Source organism: Bombus vancouverensis, chromosome 12 (assembly GCF_051014615.1).
Source record: "Bombus vancouverensis nearcticus chromosome 12, iyBomVanc1_principal, whole genome shotgun sequence".
In the NCBI taxonomy this organism is placed as follows: domain Eukaryota; kingdom Metazoa; phylum Arthropoda; class Insecta; order Hymenoptera; family Apidae; genus Bombus; species Bombus vancouverensis.
The window spans coordinates 3,087,405-3,110,334 of record NC_134922.1 but is presented as its reverse complement, the minus strand read 5'-3'; the positions used below and the strand labels follow the sequence as shown (position 1 = coordinate 3,110,334).

Sequence of the window (22,930 nt, the reverse complement as noted above, 5' to 3'; positions counted from 1 at the left end):
CTCTAAACTAACAGAAAAAAAGCTAAATATCCAATTATCTCAGAACAATCTATCGAACTTAACGAAGCCAAAAGCGGAACGAAAAGAAAAATATGATAAAGGACCGTTGCTGGGGACGATTGATCTTAATTAGAATTTAAAATCGAACCGAATATAAGAAGAGAAACGATTCAAGTAAGACCGGTGTGTAAAAAACTTGCCGTTGACAAAACAGCGACGCAGATCGCTGAGATATGAATGCACGAGATCTATTTCTTCTCTACCTACGCCCTTTTCTTCCCTGATAATATATTTTAACGAAGGATCGTCTCTTTATTGTCCACCGTTACACCAGTCGTCGAAGTCGTTACGAGGTTAATAGAAAAAAAAAGAAAAAAGTTCGTGCGAGTCTAACGAAGGATAACACAGAAATAATATTTCGAGCCTGTGAATGCGTGAGCGAGTGAGAAAGTTGGTGAGAAAGGGAGAGAGAAAGAGAAATAGAAAAAAAACAGAGAATGTATGAGAGAGAGAGAGAGAGAATGAGAGAATATGAAAGGGTGAGAAAGAGGGGGGGGGGGAGAGAGAGAGAGAGAGTAAACAAGAAATAAATGAGAAATAAAATTTGCGTTACCCGTGCAAATATATTATATAGGAGGAAAAAAGAAAACAAAATATTCAAAAAAGGAGAAAGAGAGAGAGAAAAGATGAAAACGATACTCCCTTTTCCGTAGACCCTGGTGGGATGATGCAATTGAACTAACTCACCCTCGATCTCACTTGACTTTTAATTATGCCTCGACAACAGCCTGGCCTGATAATAGTAAATTCACATTGAAGAACGTTAAGTAAGATAATAATAATATTAATAATAATAATAATGAATGATATTAATACTAATAATAATAAGAGTAAGAATAATAATAACAATAGTACTAATACTACTAATAATAAAAAAATTTGTTATATTTCTACGCTGGGCTCTTTTTCGAGGCAGAAACGTTGATCGATATGAAAATCCCTGTTAACTGGTGAACACATAATCGCCGCATTGTAATATTATTAACATTATTACGTTATTATGAAATTGTTGAAATAAATGAAATGAATATAGACGTCTTTCATTTACTTCCTTCTTACATTCTCCATCGATCATTCTTATTTACATCATTATTAGGTGCAACGCATTTTGATTTAGAAAGAAGGTATTCTCGATTCGTTTAATAATTTTTATTTCATTGTAAAAAGAACTACCTATGAATCTATCTCAATATTATGTCTAGTAATGAAAACCCAATGTTTCGAATCAACATATTCGCAGTGTTTCTCATGCATAATAAAGTACAAAACTTTTCGGCTCAACAATGCGTTTCGTATTCTTACCTTTTTCTTTATATATTTATACGTAATACATAAAGATAGACTAATGTACATTCGCTAGTACGATCATCTTCTTCTCTAGTAGACAAGAGATATAACTGTGTTTCGTCACTTAAATTTTAACGATTTCCCATCTTCGGACGCTCATCTTCAAACTCCTTGTATCGAAAACTATTTCATAAAGATTCTCTTTGCTACTTTCACGATGATTGTACGTTAACCCGCGATCATTTTCTTCTTTTTTTGAAATTTTTGAAATTCTTTCAACGTTCGTGTTTCTCAAGCGGTTTGGCAATGTTTAATATTACAATCTAAAAATTCCATAAGAACGTTTTAGAATCTAAAAGTCGTTAATAACGTTTAATTAATTTATTCCTTAATTCGACATAGTGCTTCTGTGATTTTATGATAATTTAAGATACATATTACCTAAAAAGGAGAAACAAGTTTCGTTCAAATATCAGTTGACATCGGTTAAATATCGAATGACAGAAATATCAGTTATGTTTGAAATTAATGATGCAACATTTGTCAAGTTTGCGTGTATTTGAAATGGAAGGAAATGAATGAAAAATTTGTTCAGGTGTTTATTAATTAGCTCTAATTACGTTTCTTTTTGTGCGATAAATTCCAATACGTTCATTTGATTGTTGTAACGCTGATAAAATAATTCGACTTATTCAATTTTAACGATAATTAGATGTACAGTTCAGGTGGAACAAGTTTCGAATTGCTGCACGTGAGAACCAATGAGAGAATCCACAACTTATAGTTTTTTTATGGTGTTATTTGCCATTAAAAAAATTCTCTTCGTTTAATTTCGATTTATTAAACGAATATTTATTTCGATTAAAATCGTCTTGATCTAACGAGAATTCGCTATATTAATATACATTAACAAAAGTTACGTATTTCAATAGTATCGCAAGATAAAAAAGTTTAAAAACATTAAATCCAAGATACAAACGTACAAACAATAACATTATGTTAGCGCAATAAATTTTAAAATATTCCTACATGCATAAAATGACATTAACCCCAGAATATCCGACATCACTAGATACATTCCTTCTTCTTTTATTGATCGCATTTATTTTTACTTGTAATAATTATATACGTGTATATCCACAATAGTCGCTAAATTATCAAAACTTAACGGATTATCATCGAGTGGTTATAACCTGGAAAATGTTGTAAAATGAAAAGCTATGAAAAAAAGACGCAAAAATCAGTTGCATTAATATTCTAGGGTTAATCGAAGGTGCCAGTTGTAAAGTTTTCTAAATTCGATTCTTATTTAAACTTTGATTTGCAATTGTAATAGGTAAGAAGTTATTCACAAGCAAAATACAAGAATTATCAAATACAATCATCCATAACCCGATGACTATTTAAAACTGGCATCTTCAATTTCACGTAGTTCGTAAAATTTTCATTAAAATCGTCTCATTGTGATTCTCATTACACAATCACCCTTCGCATTCTCGAGTGAACAACGCTATAAAATATATGGAAGTAAAATGTATAGAAATCAATAAGCATCATCTAATTACTTCATTCTTGGGGGGACTAAATTCTAGTTATTGTATCTCGTTCAAGGAAGACACGTGTCACCCTATCAACTCGTTACTCTAATCGGGAATAGGTACTCATACACATCAGATTTCCATACAAGCATCGAGGACAACGAATCACAAACCTTCAACAATGAATTTTGTTAAAACGCGGGCAATATTCTTTTCACGCTTGACCTGAACCTCAAAATCCTTTGCCATCGATCGTCCTTCCTTCACACAGAGTGTACCCTCGCTGTAGATATTAAAATTTTATAAAAGTCCAGGTCATTCAATCCTCGTGAAAGGAGGTTGGAATCAGATATACGCCTTTCTCCTTTCACCGTTACGTATAAAATTATCAAAAGGACATGCAATTACCTTGAAGTGTTTTTCCATCGATCGATCGATGTAAATGATAACTTCGATTTGGAAAGAAATCGGCTTTGATCGTGCATGGCTTAATAAGGCTGAAATGCGTGTTTCGTTACGCTGAATAATGGAGATTAGTGAAATAAAAATCGAAAATCGTATACGTATTATATACAGTAACATCATATATAACAATTGGGATGATTCGCGAGGCACAACTGTAGGCGATACATATGAGAAAATCAACGATTGTTAAATCGACAACCATAAACACTCTTTGTGTATGAGACAAACTTTCTATTAGAGAAAACATGACCGTTTTAACAGTTTTCTGTACAATATACATGTAGCGTGGGTATCATATCTTCGTATATGACGTACGATATAATTTCTTACTTTTCTTCCCTTTTTAATAACGATTAAATACGCAAGGCCGAGACATTGTGCTTTTAATGTGCGCTTCCGCGGTGACGTCAGCGAATCTGACCAGCCAATTTCTCCTTCCTTGTCGTTGTTCTTCTTTTTTTCTCTTTTTTTTTACGAACTGTTGAAATCTCTATCGAAGAATACAATTTTGTGATTCCATTGAAAAATTTGCAAAGAACCGGAGCGTGTATCAATGTGGAAGTTATGTATAATTATGTATTATTTAATTAACTAACGGACTAATTGCAAAATTCTGTTTGTGAATTTCAGCGATATTCAAATAAAATTTGGACTAATAATTAATACGAATTAGATGAGAATACAGCGAACGACTTTTTTCCCAAATATAAAGTAGAAAAATCAAATGTATCTGTCGATTGGTAAACGTTGTCACGGCCCTTCGATGTTCTGCGTCGCGATGAATCATCAAACACGAGTCCTGTTAGATTATAATAATGGCAACGTTAATTTGCACGATTAATATCAAAATTATTTGATATCTACGCTCTATGCTTATTCTTAATCCCGACTAACCAATTACTCATCTAGGATGCACGGTCAATGGGATATTAATTTTAATATTAGATTCGCAATTTACATTTATTCCGCACTCGTTTCAGCATACTCATGACCAAGATTTTCAAGGAAGACAATTATAATTGTGGATGCAATAATGATTAATATGAGGAATGAACGAAATGTTTCGAACTAACGTGTGTCGTACAAAATATAAATTTCAAGTGACGAATAATATAAGACTTGAAGAAAATCAGAATTCAACGCGTGGAGTAAACAAATTGAAACAAAATCTGGTATATGATGTATTATGAATGAAATATATGTATATAGTTGTATGACGAGTGCAGTTGAGCTTCGTTCCTTGATAGTTTCACGAGTGTAATATTTGAAACCTCGATAGTCGTTCCTCGGTATAAAATGAAGAAAGGATTGATCGTTATAAAAGATCCATGAGAGCGTCGTTCTTGTTTCCATTTTCATAATATTAACATCGATTCGTGATCTTTTCATGAAGTACCTTTGTTCTTCTATAAAATAAATAGAAATCAACGATATTATACTTTGGCAAACGAGGAAATAACTTTATCAGCAACTTTTATGTTGCTACGTGAAAACGATCCAAGCAACGTTTTTAAAATTTCCTATATCTATTCTTCGCCCACGCTTCGAGATTAATCTTTTCCGTTTCGATCTCGATTCGATCTACGATACTCGTAAAGTATACAAAAGAGAGAATCGAACATGACGAAAGAAGGAAGTAAAATGAAAATTATTGCGATAATGGCACGCCATTCCTTCTTTAATCGACTAGATTTCGTGAAATTACTTTCCACGATAGATCTCTATGATACGATCCTGATCCACGTACTCAAAAATGTGAGGTGCGTCCATCAAGATCCCAATGGTACCTGCAGTCGTCACAACGAAGAAAATGTAAAGCTGCAGTCGATCGATTACCATCGCCACGTACTTCCAATCTTCTCGCGTCTGAAACACGTGTACATATTAACAACAAATTCTCGTGCTTTTTACGCTCCACTGTTCAACTACATTCGCCCACAAGTAACAACCAAAAAATTGTAACGTAACGATCGAACGATTCCTCACCTGTATGTACAAATCTTCGTTCCTTAAATGTTCAGCGATAAATTCGACAGCCTCCGTTGCCTTGCTGGCTTCTGGACTGAGCAACACAGAGTCTGAACTTTCGGATCCTCTTCTATCTGCCAAACCCTCACCACCAGCGGCACTAGAACTGCTAGTCGTATGGTGAACCTTCCTATTGATCTTACAGTTCGGATGATGAAGATCGGATAGTTCCATCACTTCCATCTTCGATTTGGTCAACGAGGCTGGCAAATGTTTCGGCAACTCTGTCGGGCTTCCTGAATAGGTAGAAGTTGGTAACGTCACATTCGGAATCTCCATCATCCACCTTAGACGAGTTTTCTTCGGTCTCCTCATCATTAATACCGTTGGCAAATACTTTAAGAATATTTTTCTGATTAGCTGTGGCATTCTGTGCGTTCGCGGTCCACGGAAGTTCCAGTTGATGATGATCACGGTGACGAGAATACTGACCGTGTTCATGATAAAGGTAAACAAAAGATACTTAGCGATCAGTGGAAGCACCAGAGACGTCGGAGGCAGAATCTTGCTGACTAATAATAGAAAAACGACCAACGAGAGTAAAATACTGATCCCTAGCGTCACTTTCTCGCCAGCCTCTGCTGGAAGGTAGAATACCAGCACGCAGAGAAAAGAGATAAGAACCGTTGGAAGAATCAAGTTCACCGTGTAAAATAAAGTTTTGCGTCTGATGATGATATAGAAAGTGATGTCTGTCTCCGTTGGAAAATCGCCCTTGTAAGTGTTTAGGTAAGCTGGAACGTTGATGATATCCCAGGTACCGCTCTTCCAGTAGTCGGACAAGTCGACGAAATTTTTATTGTTGTACAAGGCTAGAGAGACTTGGTCGCCGTTGAAAGTCCACGATCCAAATTTCATGATGCATGTTTGCTGATCGAAAGGAAAATAAGTTACATCGATAGTGCAGGAACTCTGGTAGATCGCTGGTGGAACCCAGAGAACGTCACCATTTGGATAGATCAGAACGTTGCTTTTGTAGCGCACCTCGTAATTGCCATCAGCGCTGGAAATTGGAAAAGTTGATGGTTCTTTGGAATAAGGGGGGGTCTTTTTAAAGTGAAATTTGTGCGAATGATACATGGGTTATGGTACTGTAGCGATATATAAATACAAAAGTACAAAATTTCAAAGGTTACGTACTTATTAAACAGTACAATATCCGGTTTCCATACTTTGTCAGGTGGTAACCTGAGAACTCCAATTCCACCGTAGTCTGCTTCGTCCCATTGTAATTGATAATCCGTCCAAATAAATCTCAACCATACGTTCGATTTCATAATTTGGTTCTTCTCGTTCTAAAAAATGACCCACATTCGTGTTTCTACTTTAGAACTGATATTAATCCTTTTCTATATAATGAACAATTCTATAAACTAATTAAAACCCATAGATAATATTTACATGACTCGTGACGTACATTATGTTATAAGTAATGACATTGGTGTTCACAAAAAATTACTGAGAAGTTTTACAGAATGGTTTAAATTGACACTCATACTGCCTGTCACAAGCACCTTCACTTACAGTAAATTTTATCTTTAAAATATTCGAGTATCAAAGATTCTCACCACATTGATCAGTTGTACGAAAGCAAGGCCGAAATTCACGTGCACCTTCTCCGTCATGTTTTGCACGGGTCTGATGAGTTTGTTGTACCCTCTGAACAGATCTCGCACCAATCTCTCCTCATCTTCGGAGCAGAGACCTGAAGAACAATTTGATGATCAACACCCCAAATTCGATACCCAAGAAACAACTCAAAAAGAGCAATAAAACTGATCACGTTGCCGAATTTATAACCGCTTACCAACGCAGAAAACAGCAGAAATGAGGAGAAAACGCGCGAGCCGCAAACAAAAATACATTTTTGGACAAGTTTCAGATGTCCCACCCGTAGACACCCGTAGACACTCCACAGCCACCGCCACAGATCAATATGTGTACGCAGACGCTGGCCAATAAGTGCATTTCCTCTCTTGCCTTCCGATCCACTGCCGCCTACCCTCTTCCATGCTTGCGAAATTAATCAAGAACCCTTTCACACCGCTGGTTTCCACGACCGAACTAGGTTTCTTCTCTTTCAATTCGATTTTTCCTCCACACCATCGACGAAAAAGTGGCGTCACACCGGAGTAAGTGGATGTTTGGACTTGGAACGTGCGACTGGGGTGCGACACGCTCAGAGTTTAGGGGTTGATGGGCAGGGTTGTTCACAAGCGATACGCTTCACAGATGCGCAGTCTAGATGCTCGCTGCGCGGAGTCGGTTCTACTTTATCGAGGGATTCTGGACAAGTTGGGGCATTGGCATGAGGGTGGTTAAGGGGGGTGGAATATTCGCGAGATTAAAGGATCTTTTGCTATTTCAATTCTTCCTTTTTTAATCGCTTTGAACTTTGATTCGGCTCAAAATTGACTTCCCAAAGACGCAAAGGCTGATCATTTTTCGACCCTGAAGGGTTTCGAGATAACGAGAAAGATGATCGCAAACAATTTTCCGTGATTTAATGCTAAATTAAAAAATGTATCTGTTTTAGTTCGTGCTAGGTTTATTTTATCGGACTGGCATCGATTATAGATGAAAATTATACATTGGAAATTTTTAACAAGTACCGGTTGCTTAGTTGCATTTTCAGTATGTACAACAAATCAATGCATACAATGTCATTGGAATTTTTAATAAGATACAATATACTTATATATTTATTAATTTAAAAATGCAGATGTTACACAAGCGTTGTTTTCGATTCGATCGTACTCTGAAGTTTGATTCGTAATTGGTTACTGTACAATGTACTTAATTCAAGTCTACTTTCTTCGAAGTTGAAAATGATTATCGACGCATAGAAATGCAGAATAAGCAGCTGTGCGGTACTGCACTCTGTGTTCGCGTTGCGAACAATTTTGCAACAAATTCATCCATTAAATTTCAAATTAGTAAATTCAATTAGATCATCCGAGTCAGATGTAGAATCTCGACGGTCTATGGTCTCGATTATTTTTTTAGAGATCTATAGTAATGAAACAAAAAATAGTCAATTGTCGGTTTGAATAGCTCTTTATCCGAAAGAGACTATTATTCATAACTTATTTGCTGCCACATTGTTCCCTTTTGGATTGTACATACAACCTCTCAAACTAATTACCGTGAAATTCCCTGCATTCTGCGTTTAATGCGAACCTAAAATTGGCAGGATTGCCAAGTTGCGTGGTAGAAACTCTGTCGGAGATACAATCATAGGTTATTTAGAAATAATCGATCTTCTGCTAACAGATAGAGATCAGTTCCCGAACGAGAGGAGCAAATTTGCGCAACAAGCAAGGCTGTCTTTTTTGATAGAGGATAAGATAAAGGAGGACTTGCTTGAAAACGATTATTTCGGAAAGAAAAGATTCGCAATAATATTTTATCAAGGTCGGATGATAAGATATTTGTAAAGTATTAATAGTTAATATTATAATATTAAATGAAATAGTTAATATTGAATGTATTAATAATTAATTAATAACTTATTGTCTGATTTTTTGTACAAAACCATTAGGTAAATGAATTGTAGGCTTGTATTTTGCATTTTACAAATAAAGGAATATTACGGAGAATGATGTTTATCTCTTCATAATTATTTTCATCGTCGCTATTAACAAGAAACTAAAGCTTTGCGAATAATTATAAATTCTGGTGAGGAGTGTAGCTCATTATTTATTCGAAAATAATTGTTTCCGACGGTTTTGATGACAGCTATGGGAATAATTATTTCAAACATCACGATGGAATGTAGATAATAGAATTATCTTTTAGAAACTGTTAAATTCGCGAACATTCGCAACCTAGTTAACTATGAAACATGCCCATAATTATCTAATAGTATTTAAGGTACAGTATGTGTTGTCAATGACTTCTCTCTCTTTCATTCTCTCTCTCTATCTATCTATATCTGTCTCTGTTTATATATATATATCTATATCTCTCTTAAAACAAATTATATTGTACCAGTTGTACTTGAAAGAGTTAAAATAGACTTTTAATTTAGTAATTATAGGAATTTCTGGCTGACCCAGTTAGCAAGGAAATAACAAACAGCGTCGAATGGGTCTCATACGTTTCTTAAGCCAGAACACAAACAGCGTTCATCAACAAAATCGAGCGATGTAACCACGATACATCCCAATCGATCTCGAAAATGATTCGAAGCTCGATTTGCGATTTTATTACTGAGCGCATCCTATTCCCCTACAAGGTTTCGCAACTTATAGAAACTATACCTGCCCAATCCGATAACCGCACGCCGTATGCGTATTCAAACGTGAAAAAACGCGCAGTGGAAAGTTCTGGCCAAGCAATAACCGCGCAATTCGTAAAATGTTCGAGACACGGGCCGATTCTAGAAAATCGGCAATCTGCTGCGGTCGACCGTGGTATACCATAACGTTTTACGTTTGTGTACCAGATCCCGTTGGCATGGTGTGGTGAATTCGGCCGGAGTTATTGTTATGTCAAACGATGCGAGTGCACCGCGTATTGTTACGACCGATCCGTTTGCTACTGCAAAAAGAGTACAGAAGAGAAAGCTGGAAAAAGAGAGAATATATATAATATAAAAAAAGAAAAGGTACGTTTTTTTCGTTTTTAGCTTTATATACATTGTAAAGAGAGAAAAGGAATGTATCTATGCACGGGCGCATATACAGAGTTCTCGTGTGTGCCACAGACGAATTATTAAAAAAGCCTTTGTCGCGGCCCTTTCGCCCCGTTTTTATATTTAAACATCCAGCCAGCGTGTTCGACTCAGATCGACCGAGCCGAGAAGCTACAGCCAGCAGCTTTTTCACCTGCGATTCGTGGCTAACGATATTTTTTTCATCGAAATACGTATATCTATACACTATATACGTTACATAGACACGACACGTAACGCGGCTGAGCTTGCTTTCAAGACAAAAAATTGCTATTTCAAACACTTTCTATGCTGGTCATCAACTGCATATTACTGTAGAACAAAAACTAGGATGGAACGGATGTTACTATAAAATCTTTTTATCGTTGTGCTTGGTACTCAGATAGATTTAGGCCGCGTTTTTGAAAAACTAGCATTGATTAAAACATTCGATTCAACGCCGAGTTACAGAGAAATAAACTCTGTTCTAGTTCTTAAAATTCATCGCCGTAATCTGGTCATTAGTACCGAAACAAAACCGTTTATACATTTGACGAGTCCCGATTGTTCCACGCAAGATTTCTTTGCACTGAAATTCCTTACACTCGCAAAGGCTGTTTAATTGACAAAGTTTTGTAACGACGAATTACGAATTCCATCCAGTAAAAACTCTTATTTCAAAATTTGCAGGTCTTCCTTGTTAACTGTGTTCTTGCTATTCATTGTTCCATAAGAACCTGATACGAACACATTAAAATACGTGGATTAACGAGAAGCGTAATATAAAATTTTCAAACTCCTCTGAATTTTTAATTAAAGCTCCTTAATATGTTCTATAAAATTTAAAAGTTATTATTCATATCACATTTTCCGAATTGTATTCCATCTTCGTGTCATTGTGCTACGCCATTTTATATCATAGAAATGTTTTTGAAATAGAGTAAAAGATAAAAGCCAATGGCACGAATATTTCGTTTGTTGTTATCCACCAAATTAATTTAATGCCACATCCAGCAGAAATTTCTCCATTGGCGTAATATCATCTTCGGATCAATCTTGAGACAATCGGTGATTTCGTAAGAGCAAAGCTGCGACTGCAGAAACACGTAGGATATGTGCGTAATAGAATTCAGTCGGATAGGAACATATCTTTAGTACATACAGTGACTCGAAAGCAAACAATTTCGACAGACAATTTCTAGTCGAGACTTGCCTGCTGGTATTTTATCTTTATGCAGGCCGATCGAAAACCACCGATGTCAGCATGAGCGGTCGCGTCGGGCAAAATAAGCACAGATCTAAGAAAACTTGATACAAATCAATCATTAATAATTATTTGCATCTATCTCTCACAAATGGTCGAACGATAGTAATGAAAACATTTTTCTTCGCTGTGATAATTACTTTGTCGATACCTCAATTTAGAAATATCAATAAAGTTTTTTAAATATCTTTTACATATTAAGCACGTTTTATGCGATATAACCTGTTGTCAGAGATTAGAAGGACGCAGTTTCCATAGCAAAGCCATCGAAATCTTCGTAGTTAATTGAAGACATTGAGGTACTGCTTCTGGATCAATAGGCAAACGATATTCAATTAGACAAAGGGCTTAAACGTTAACGAGCTCGAGATTTCGCCTTTGATATTACTGACCCAGATACGTCGGGCCAAATGATAATTCTAATGTTTCGATTAAAAAATGAGAGGTCGTTGTCGAAGGATACAAGGAAGGTTTTATCCGAGAATGCAAACGTCTATATATTAAAAAAAAAAAAGAAAAACAAAGATATTCTATTATTTGCATTTCTTCTGTAATAGTGTTTTCAATTCTAGTCGGTTTTCAAAGGTATTTAAATAACCACTCGAGATGCTTCTATCCAAAATTCAACCTCAGTTGCAACCAAATTTCAACACAAAACAACTTTCATTTAACTAGGTAAAGTTTTAAAGCCAATATATGTAGCAAATGTAACATGTTAGCAATCAGTTGCAAACTTTTACTGAACGTATACCTAATTTTCCAACGATGACTCTATTCGCGAAACGTAAACTCCAAATTTCTTGCTCGTGCCGAAAACTAAAAAATAACATTCGTTGAAAGCAACAAATAATTTTTCGGGCGGAAATAATTTAATTCGTTAAACGAGCGATCGACGAGCGAATAAAATACATGTAGTGTGCGCATTGGCTTTTTAGAGAAATTATACGAACTCATTACACGCACACAAAAGAATTGACAATAAATGGGAATCCCGGGAACAGAGGAATATAATTACGGCTGATCGAAAATTTTCCAGTTTCCTATATTTTCCCAGGGATCCTTGTGATTACGTCCATCGGATGTTTAACAGTTAATGACCACTTGTTCCGATTCGAATTAACGAAATTCCACGGAGCGAACGCTTTTCCTCGACGATTACAGAAAGGGTAGAACATTAACGAGCAGATAATTCGCTGTAAAAGCGATTGAGAATACATTCCGCAACGCAGAACAGGAGACTGTTCTGCGAACAAGGATAAAGAAAAAGATTTTGCTCTGTAATTTGGAAATACTTGTATAGTGAGAACCTGAAACGTGATTTCGTTCTGTTATTTAGTAACAAATTAATTAGGATTAATTTAGATCAAATAACTTTCCTGATTCCTAGTCGCGCCACATTTTTCATTGAATTTTATTTTCATCGCGCTTTTATAGCTTGGAATATATTTTTTCAACTCCCGATATAACTCGGAAACGAGGTTGTACTACACGTACGTTCGTATTTTATTAACGAAAACCAAAGAAAACCCGGTTCGGTCCCCTGCGGTCGTGTTAATTTATTAGTTATAGAGACAGTCGGAAGGGTCATCAATTAATCGTGCTGGGAAACAATGACCGCCTTCGTACGGCAAACAGCTGCAGATTCGTTTGTGAACGACACAGTCTGTCAATAGATAAACCGAATGATCGACAAACACACACCAAGGAACAGTCTAATTTGATTTGAACACTTGCGGTATTTCTACTGCGACTGGTATTTACGCTACCCACTGATATTCCAAATGCTAATCGCAAAATATGCACCACATTTCGTCATCCTGATTTATAACTAGACTGCAGATGTAAAATAAATCCATAGTTTCATCGACACCACTAAACAATTAGGATATAAACAGAGATTCGTTTCTGGCAATTATTATTTGCAAAAAATTACTTCTAGAAATATTTTGTCATATTTGAACGATATCTATTTAAATTTTTGAATGTTATTAATATGATCGGCCACATTAAATAATGTACAGCTACATGAATATACACGTATCCTTTGTTTAACGCGAACGTTTAATGGAAATACGACAGTTTGTATTGAAAGAGTCACTTGTTGCAAACACGATCGTAAACAATTCAAACAATTAACCAAGTTATCAAGTGAGTTTGCAGAGAATTTAACTATTTCTATATAGTTGTTCGATTATTATTTGATAAGTTTAATTTTCACATAACACTGCCAATACACGTGCGAATTATACATCATGACCAAGTAGATACCTTTTAATTGGTTTTCCTCCATTTATATAAATAGAATCTGAATCTGTAGAATTTTCTAATCACTAATTTAGTTGCCTAATGAACCTGATTAACATAAAGTCCATTCCAAATTGAAGAAGATTAAGTACCATGACGAGTAGATTCCCAGAATGAAAAACAGAGACCTGCCTATTGACCTTATACACTGTTTAAATTGGTCATAAATTTTTAGGTATGCAACCAGTTAGGATGTAATTTATTTCACACTCTTATGCTGACAATTTGTTACCAATAACATCGTTTATGAACTACTTTATCGCTATACTTCTGTATTTCTGTACTGGTTATGCTTATATTATGTTATGTTATATTTTACGTTCAACGATTTAAAAGTGCTACGTCATCTGCAATTGAAAAATTCTTCATTTTAAATTCTACGCACGAACTATCTTTTACATCCTGCACATTATGCATTACATTTCATATTTTAGATTCAATATTTTCTACTCTGACATATTGTGTTTGTGCCATTCTTCATTCTAGGTAAAGAATCGTTTTCGTTCACTCACGCTTTATAATTTCTCTTAACATATACCTATAAATATTTCTAATTCCGATATAAGACGCAAAATATAAAATTCGAAGATAATTTTTATTGGCTGATTTTTGTCGTCATTAAGATGATTATCCATTGATGTAGCCATTACAAGGAGAGTTGTTGCCGTTTGCGAACCCGCGAGATTCAGGCCGTTGCTCGGCTTGAGAATTCCTATTACTATCCGCTTAATCGTTGCGGTTATCAGTTTGAAACTTACAGTAACCAAGTCACTGGTGCTTCAGCTTTGTAAATTTGCCTAGAGAACTTAAGCATCATCCATGAAGACAACGGCTTTTAACGACTTTTCGCTTACTCGCTATCTATCCGTGAACAGTGATTAACGACCTTTCGGATAACCTTTCGGACTTGAAAAATTTCTATCGAAATTTTATCGAACAGTTTCCTCCAACCATCTTGCTTTGAACAAAAGCTTATCCTGGAACTAGAAATACTTAGATCACACTTGAATTTGTATAGAATATATTAAAAGTTATTTTGTCCAAGGACGACAAGATTCGAAAGAAGCTCTCCTTCACTGATAAACATTGAAGTTAATAACAAAGTTAATTCCACTCAAATAAGCTTGATTATCTTACATCAGCGTTGCATATTGATTAGGTTGCATTAAAGAGTAATAATATTCTTGCGACGCACCGGAGTGTCCATAAAACTTGGAGACAAGCGACAATGATTAACAATCAATTTTGGTTACAAGGCACTTCATCGGTGTATCGTCGTCCTAGATCTTTCAAACGACAGTAGCAGCCGTTACTTCAATGAAGATGACAGTGAAATGACATTATAGAGTGCTCCCTGATGTCCAAAGAATATTGAAGAAGAAACCGAGGAGAATAATTCCTGACAACGGCATTTTACAACGACAGTGCAGTATGTAAAATATTTTATAGCATGAAACAAAATATAATAGGATGGAGAAAAAATTTCATATCGGAAATACATTCTATAAAACCTAAATACATTTACCAAACATCTAATGTCTAATAAATTAAGTAAGCAAAAAATGGAATTGTTACCTTATCGTGGAAGAAAAATGTGACAGAGTTAGAATCAATTTCGTTCTAGATTTCATAAAAAGCCCTCTTCTGAAGCTGCAACAGAATACATTAAACGATACCGGAATGAATATTCAGACCGTCAAAGTATTCAAATATTCAATATCTGTTATGAACACTGACAAAAAGAGCTCGTGAGTAGTCAGAAAAAAGAGTCCGAACGGTCAGGAAAACCAGAATAAAAGGCAATTCTATATCTTCGATGTTTCTGACCATCTCGTCTAATCATTTCCTTTATTATCAAGTTATCATAAATTATTACGACGAAGCATCCAAGCAAGTTGATCAGCAAGAACTTTCGTGAGAACCGATTAGACCATATCCTTTGATAACTCTTCAGTCTGGTTAATTATTCAGTTTAAGCAGCTAATCGCGATTCCAGGAAACTGTGCGCGATTTAAGAATTCTAAAGCTATCCCAATCGATTTTCCTTCGTTCCCTTATGATAGCACGGTTGTTCAGAGATGAGATGCACGCGGGGTGAAAACTAGACCACGGTTAGGCGCAAGAAATATAATTGATGACGTCCTGTTTTGACAGAATCGCATTATTCTGACTACTTACCAAATCCAGCTGCGTGACCGAATACATATATCCCGATGATAATTAATATTTGCTTGAAACTTGCGTCATTATTCACTCTGATCTCTCTAGTTTCGCATTTTTCCTTCTTTCTTTTCTACTTTTCTCGTTTTCTTTTTTCTTCTTCGTTCTCTCTCTCTCTCTATCTTTTTGATTGGCCTCTTTGAATAGAACTCGTTGCTCGTACTTTCCTTAGGCAGTCTGCTCTTGCTGTTTGCATTGAGAGCATCGAGGGTTACCGGAGTTTTGGAAACTTCGTCCGGAGCGAATTTTGAGGGTTTGTGGGAATGTAGATTGTTCCAGTAATTGGTTTTTCTTTTATGAATTTGTAGTGGGAGAATGTTTTGTTCTTTTCTCTCTCTCCTTTTTTTTGTAAAGGGAGCCTCAACGTGGTAGTACTTAACAGAAATTTCTCTGAGGGTTTCTATAATTCGTGGAAATAGTTGTAAAACGTTTGAAAACGTACCAATAAACAGTAATCGATATTTTACTTAGTTTTAATTTCACGATTACATTTTTATAAACAGCGCAGCAGAATCGATCGAGTAAAAGCGTGTGGTATTGATACAAGCAGAGTCAAACACACTAATAGTCTGGCTTGCTGATACGATAGATATACGACGAGACAACGACATTTTTCCATATGGAAGAATAAACAGATTTTATATTAACTTTTGAAGCTATCACACACAGTTCTTGCCGTCGCAAAATACTGAAAGAAAAAATGTGTTGATATGAAAGTATGGAAAATAATCCACTATGTATGTATTTCGTTCAAATGCTTCAAAAACATTTTGTCTTCCGTAAACGTTTTGATTAAATTGACATCGATTTCGATCATATGTCGTCATTGCTATCAAAAAATTGCATTCTGGGTTTTTGCTTCGTACGCAAATAATTGTGTGACTCACCGTGTGCATCGAATAGCCAAGGGTTCCTATTCATCGTGAGGAAATTTAGCAAGTATTAGCGTGAAGCATTAGCAAATTTATCGATGGTTCGATTATCAGCGTAGATAAGAAAAGAAACGAGTGGGAACGCTGAGGGATTTCGTCCTTCATCCTCAATAACCCGTTCGTTATCGCCTCTACCGTGTCCATCAGACATGACTGACGGAGATTAATGGAGGTTGCCAAGTGACGAGTGGAATAAGGGCGCCGTTGCTTCACGGCACGATCACCGGAATCGATCTCGTCTTTCAGCAAATCGTTCCACAGTCATCGACATGTCCATCGATGGAAAAACGTGCGATTCCTTACTCCTTAACTACCCAATGATTTTTATACCGACTGAAAAACAAACGAAGTTCGAACGCCGGAAGTCAACAAGTTAAACTTAACATCCAATTAATATCGGCGAAGTAAGAATAATGAAAATAAATTTATCGTTCTGTTACACTCTAATACGAAGTCTTATTTAATTAAAATTGGGTGGCGCATTTGTTGGAACTGAAAAAGCAACACGGTAAATGTTCCATGAATAACTATGTAATTGTTTAGTCAGGAAGCGTTTCTTTTGATTATAACCGTACTTTATTGCATCGCGTTACTTTGCAGCGCGGTGAAACGTTAAGGTAGATACATGACCGGAACAGGGGCTGGAGGAATATTACGAGGAAATACTTGATATTCGAGAAAATTAAAATGTAGAGTTTAAGATATGTGTTCTTCCCGGTGCCATAAGAAATAGCCAAGGATCACCTGCTATAAAATTCAATTTAATACTTAGCTGGCTATTACTTTCTATTAGTTTCACTTCAAGTTTCAAATGAAAGAAACTTTTGTATCGTTCAATTACAGTTTCATTTTTTTAAATTTACATTCAACTAATTTTACCATGATAAAATCCGTCATACCGAATAAATAAGATTATGGTTTATACATAAAATAATCTTGTTGCATTTTGTATTTCTGCAGCAACAGAATTCTCCATGTGAGAATGCTATCCATGTATGAACATGTTGATAAATTCAGAGACCCATTTTCCTATTACCTTCATTACACTCGACCGATTTCTAGTCTACTAAATTTTTCATAGTGTTGACGCACCATCAAAAGCATGTTATCTCCAAATTCTGAAAATTATCGATTTCAAAACTAACAGTAACTATTCATTATGCAAAACTATTCCAGCACAAAATTGGCATTTTCGTGAAATTAATTATGTCACTGTTACTGTAGCATATTATTCATTGTTAACGGATTACCAACAAATGTAATAACCCTTCGACAGTGCGACAAATTATATTATCTGTTGCACTAGTATCTGTATATGAATGTCGAAACGTTTCATAATAAGCGATAATTTCATAATTTCTGTCATCAATATGTGAATCTGCGAATATAGTTTAGCATTTAAGTGATATCGTTTAATAGAAAGAATGAGAAGGAAATTGTGATCGTCAATTGTCTCTGTCTGATTCATTATATTCGTTTAACAATTTAAGTAAATCTGATTTATTATTATTTAATGTAATTAAGTAACTATTTATAGCAGTATTTATGGTATTGGCAGAGATACGTATGGCTGTGTCTTTGAACGCGATGACATCATTCTTTGTCTTGCATGAACGTGTGCGCAGAGAGCGCACGTGTAAAACCGTAAATTTCTACGTGCAAATTGCTTTGTTATTCGCTTCATTAGAAGGCGCACCTAAAGTAGTAATTGAAATTTATGAATCTTCCTTTCTTTTTAATTTGTTCTGTAATGAATTTCTATCGAAAATTATTAAAAAATAATACCACCATCAAGTGCTAAAAATTTTGATGACAATCTATAATAGCAGAACCATATACCCAATCGCTCGAATATAAAACGTCTCGGGCGCAAAAATGAGAAAGACCTGAATTCTTTCCACGCGGAAGCGTGATGGAATAGGGACGAATAAAGGGATAACTCAATGCCGTAGATCATGTCGAAAACAAATCCATCATCAATTCTCGATAAAAGCAGGATCTGAATCTCCCTCAAGATTCCTTCTTCTTTTTAGTGCCGATTTTTACTCAACCTGAAATCCTTGCCCTCTTTATTATCTCTGTCTCATTCGGTTTTTCCCGATATGGTCTTTCGCTTGAATATCTTCGTTCCTCATTGATTTTTCGCTTTCCTAGATTTCTCGTTCTTACTACACTGAACAATAAAACCGATATTAAAAATTAATAAATCGATAGTTGGTTTTGAGAAATTACCTACTGATTGTGAGACATATCAGATATTTAGAAAATTATAAGTTTAAAGAACTTGTTTGGTCTTATCTGTAACTGTCACTGTCATCACAAATATTAATCTTCCGGTATACATAATGTAAATATATGTACATAACATATAATATATTTTTCGGCTCATACGTTTATGCTTTGGTAAACACGCTTGGAAAGGATATGCAATATGTCGCGTGAAAGCATCCACGTGGAATACAAATGCATGAGATAGTGGCCAAGTAAAGGCGAAGGATATTTGTCTGATCGGGTGGCAAGGAGGCCCTTGCCTTCCTAAAAAGACCATTTCATCCCTTTTCGTGACGGCTAACGTATTGTATCAAGTATCGAGTCGGAAATCAGCTGAGCATCTTAGAAATAACAACGATAAAACGAAGTTGGAATTGTACAACTGAAAAATACAAAATATTTTAAAATGTAAGTATATTTCTTATATACGTGTCCAATAAACGAAATAAGAGGAAATAAAATACAAAAGCTGGGGATTCCACTCGAGAAGAGCAGTGAATCGTACGCTATAACAGGGATAACCCCTGAGTGGCCTTGAGCAGGCAATTGATCTCTGGTACAGTACAAATAAGGCGGACTGAGATGCATGGAAATCCGGGTGTGTCACAACGTTGGATAGTATCTGGAGTATCCGGGCTCGTTATCGACACGCTCGTTTAGCATGCATCCAGTGGCGTGTCAGCGAGATTCCCAGCAACAAACAAGCTGTCTCATACACTATGAACCTAGATCCATTGGGATAAACTTGGCAAGGTTAATCGGTACGAGCCAGGCAGGTGGATAGGGTAAGATTGAAAAGAATCGAACGTAAACGGGAATATCTGCCAAGGATCGGAACGTCTACTCGATATTCCTGGTGGTTCCCCTCTTCGTCTTAATTCCTTCGACTCACTAAGGTCCCGACAACGGGGAAAAAGAAGAATGAAAGGGGCCAAAGAAGAAAGAAGCAAGCCGAGAAATCAGGTTGACGAAGGCTGAAGACACTGGTGCACGCCAGAGAGGACATACTGCTACGTGCATAAAGCTAGAAAACGAATGAGCGAAAAGAAGAGGGTTGCAGTATGATGGAGAGGGACGAGTTTCTGCGGGAACCCCCAGGGACGATCGCGGACCTTGTCGGGCCCATGTCTGTAGTGGAAAGGGCCAGAATACGGTTAGGTGATACGCCGTTCGAGGACTCTGTCTCGTACAAAAGCTCTAGTTCATGGATTTCAGACGCATTCTTTAAATATAAAAAGTTAGATTTCAATTGTGATAAGAACTGTTACAAAATCTAGACGTAATAGGGTAGTACCGATACTTGTAAAGATTCCTTCATTTTGGCGTACCAACCTGTACATTTTTAGATGCATTTTATTGTACAACGTTTTCTCCTATAGTTACTAAAAACAGTTGCAACCAATGAGTTCATTCGGTGTGCTTCCTTTCCTTACATTGCAGGTTTAATGACCTCTCGAATAACTCTTAGTTACTAACTATTATATATATTATGATTCTTACTTGAAATTGATTAACATTGTATTATATTTTATTTCATTAATTAACAACTATTAGCTCTTATTTGAATAAAATATAAGCCCCATATATAAAACGATAAGATATATATATATATATATATATTGGAAATAAAGGGAGAGATGCGAGCGGCTAACGGGTACACCCGTAACATTACGACGACACTGGTAGCCTCCTCAACCTTTCGCGCCGTGTCCATGGCTCTCTCGCTCGGTTTCATGGGACGGATACGGAAAGGAGAAAAGAGAAAGAGAAGTACACGGACAGGCAGTTGCCGAGTGACTGAACGTCGCTGCGGGTGACTGGGACGCGCGGGGCTGCGAGTTACGACGGCGGGAGAAGCCAGTCGGCGAGTGGGGATGCAGAGGGGGAGATGCGGAGAGGAAGTTGTCGCTGGTAGGGGAAGATCGGAACGGACTGGCGGACCGAGCCGTCAGTCAGTCGTGCTTCGTCGTGGGGATGAGATCGCAACGAGGAATGACGTTGTACGATCCAACATTCGCGCGTCGACGGTGACACGGTATAAAGACTGCACGCGGTTTGTTCTACATACACGTTACACGTGTCACGATCGTAGATTCAGTTCCGTTTCGTGGCAACTAATCGTGGATCATTCCCGTTTGACGGTACGAGAGGCGTGTTTCCCAGGCTGTGCAACTGTGCGGTGCTATCCCCGTTTCTCCATCTTCCGCATTCCTCGCTTCGATTGGAGTATCTCTCCGTGCACGACGAGACCGTATATCGACATCGACGGTTCCACGACAACCACGGAGACCAATAGCACCAGATGCACAGTCCCCGATTCGATTGAAGGAAAGCTACAGGAATACCAGCTGAAATCGTGAGTGAAATCTATTAATAAACATCCTCGCTAACTGTCAGTCCTAGCGACACTCCGTAAATTCCTCGTTTTGGTATCGAAACGCGTGTCCGGGGACTGTTACCTTGAGATGGTGTCGTGCAACTAGCAGCTCGTCTTGCGATATGTATAACTGACTGTGCGCGCACGTACGCACTATGTATACGCGTGCAATTTTGTCGCGTTCATCTTTCCACGATACGGGAACGTATCTTGACAGCTTTGCTGCGCGAATGTCGTTTTTCGCTGCTTCCCGGTGGCGGGATGGGCGTGCTTCTGCCCACGTGCAGTCGTGTCTCGTTTCCAACCCATTCTTCTCCACGATTCCGCGAACGTACAGTTTTAATCGCACGATGATTTCCTCGTGCGTTTAAATATATAAAACGATGCAGACCAATGGCGTCTATTACGTGGCTCGCGTCGACACGCGGACAGGTTTGTTTACGTTTTTTTTATTTCCGCCACGGCGAGCAGCCAGTACGTTTCCTCGGCCGTATTTCAAGTCGTACTAGAGTGGATGATCTTCCGATTCTTATTGTAATGTTATCTCTATAGAGACGACGATTATTCGACAACCGTGTTTGACTTTCAAACGTCGTGTTTCAATGTTTCATGGAGGAAACACGATCTCAATCACGCGGTTCGATATCGCGGCTGCGATTATCGAAACTAATAAAGTGACGCTGCGTGGTAAAGCACTGCGCACGATTATTGTCAATTGGAGATCGGCCATTGTCCGTACCGCGCTTCTTTTTTTTCGATAAAGTAATAGTTTGAATTTTTATTTGGTCTCGTGTCGCACGAATTATACTTGGAGTATAGAGTCGTGTTATCTTAACGAGTGAGTCGAACGAGCCGGTTTTCTGCGCGTCTCGTGTTCTCGTTGCACGAGAACCACACCGGTATAAACTTCATGGCAGTCCGTGACCCCGAGTATTTCCTGTTACGAGAAAGGCCCTTGCATGCCTCGGTTCGTTGCCATTCCTTTTGTCCGCGATAATCAACATTGCATAACTAGGCGTCACTCGGAAAATTTTTAAAGTGTCGACGCATTAAAGGTATTTATTTTTCTTCACATTAAATATTCTAGTCTTTTCGACTCACAATTAGTCTGTTCGAAACACGCAAGAAAGTTATCTGCTATTCAACGGTGGATTTTAAAATATATTTGGAGTTTTTAGTGGTTGATCCCTTTGTTATCGATTGGTATGTCACTTTTATTTTAAACTGTTTGTATCTGTACTTATACATATGTGATGTACCGAAGAACAGTTGCAAAACATAGCAGGCATATTTGAATGTTTGAAAACATTGAACGAGAGTTTGCATATTTCAAGCGAAGAGGTTATTCATATGAAGTTTTTGATTTGTCGTTTTATAATTGAGTCACAGAATATGTTACACGATATTCCTGTTATACGTGTATTGACTAGTGTTTACACACAAAACGTATCATATGAGAATTTTAGGGAATTATAGGATTCAAAAAATATGTTTTGGAATGTACTTATTCGTTTATTTTTGGAAAATATA

General features: G+C 36.9%; 2 protein-coding genes across 6 annotated transcripts in view; one reads left to right on the top strand and one right to left on the bottom strand.

Annotated features, from left to right (window-relative positions):
• Nucleotides 1-1,214: 1,214 nt before the first annotated feature.
• On the bottom strand, nucleotides 1,215-7,563 carry nAChRbeta1 (nicotinic acetylcholine receptor beta1). Of its 2 annotated transcripts, XR_013059685.1 has the most exons (6): nucleotides 7,186-7,563; nucleotides 6,947-7,083; nucleotides 6,519-6,673; nucleotides 5,337-6,381; nucleotides 3,294-5,216; nucleotides 1,215-3,168 (listed from the first exon to the last, which is right to left on the bottom strand). XR_013059685.1 is itself a non-coding variant. In XM_033348483.2 (5 exons), exons 1-5 carry the CDS (start codon nucleotides 7,241-7,243, stop codon nucleotides 5,052-5,054), a joined length of 1,560 nt encoding a protein of 519 aa, XP_033204374.1. In that variant the 5' UTR covers nucleotides 7,244-7,563; the 3' UTR covers nucleotides 1,215-5,051. The 2 variants fall into 2 exon arrangements, 1 of the variants encoding a protein (XP_033204374.1); XM_033348483.2 differs by having other exon boundaries at nucleotides 1,215-5,216.
• Nucleotides 7,564-20,983: 13,420 nt separating this feature from the next.
• Nucleotides 20,984-22,930, top strand: part of LOC117165016 (furin-like protease 1) — a 227,450-nt gene continuing 225,503 nt past the window's right edge. For all 4 annotated transcript variants that reach the window (XM_033348465.2, XM_076623528.1, XM_033348466.2 and 1 more), the window contains exon 1: nucleotides 20,984-21,379. The gene's annotated coding sequence lies outside the window, so the exon portion shown is untranslated. The remainder of the gene's footprint in view (nucleotides 21,380-22,930) is intronic.

Coding starts and splice junctions, on each gene's coding strand:
- nAChRbeta1 (XM_033348483.2), bottom strand. CDS start 7,243: ATGTATTTTTGTTTGCGGCTCGCGCGTTTTCTCCTCATTTCTGCTGTT. Junction 6,382..6,518: donor GATATTGTACTGTTTAATAA/GTACGTAACCTT, acceptor TCCAATTTCCAG/CGCTGATGGCAATTACGAGG. Junction 5,217..5,336: donor ACGAAGATTTGTACATACAG/GTGAGGAATCGT, acceptor CACGTGTTTCAG/ACGCGAGAAGATTGGAAGTA.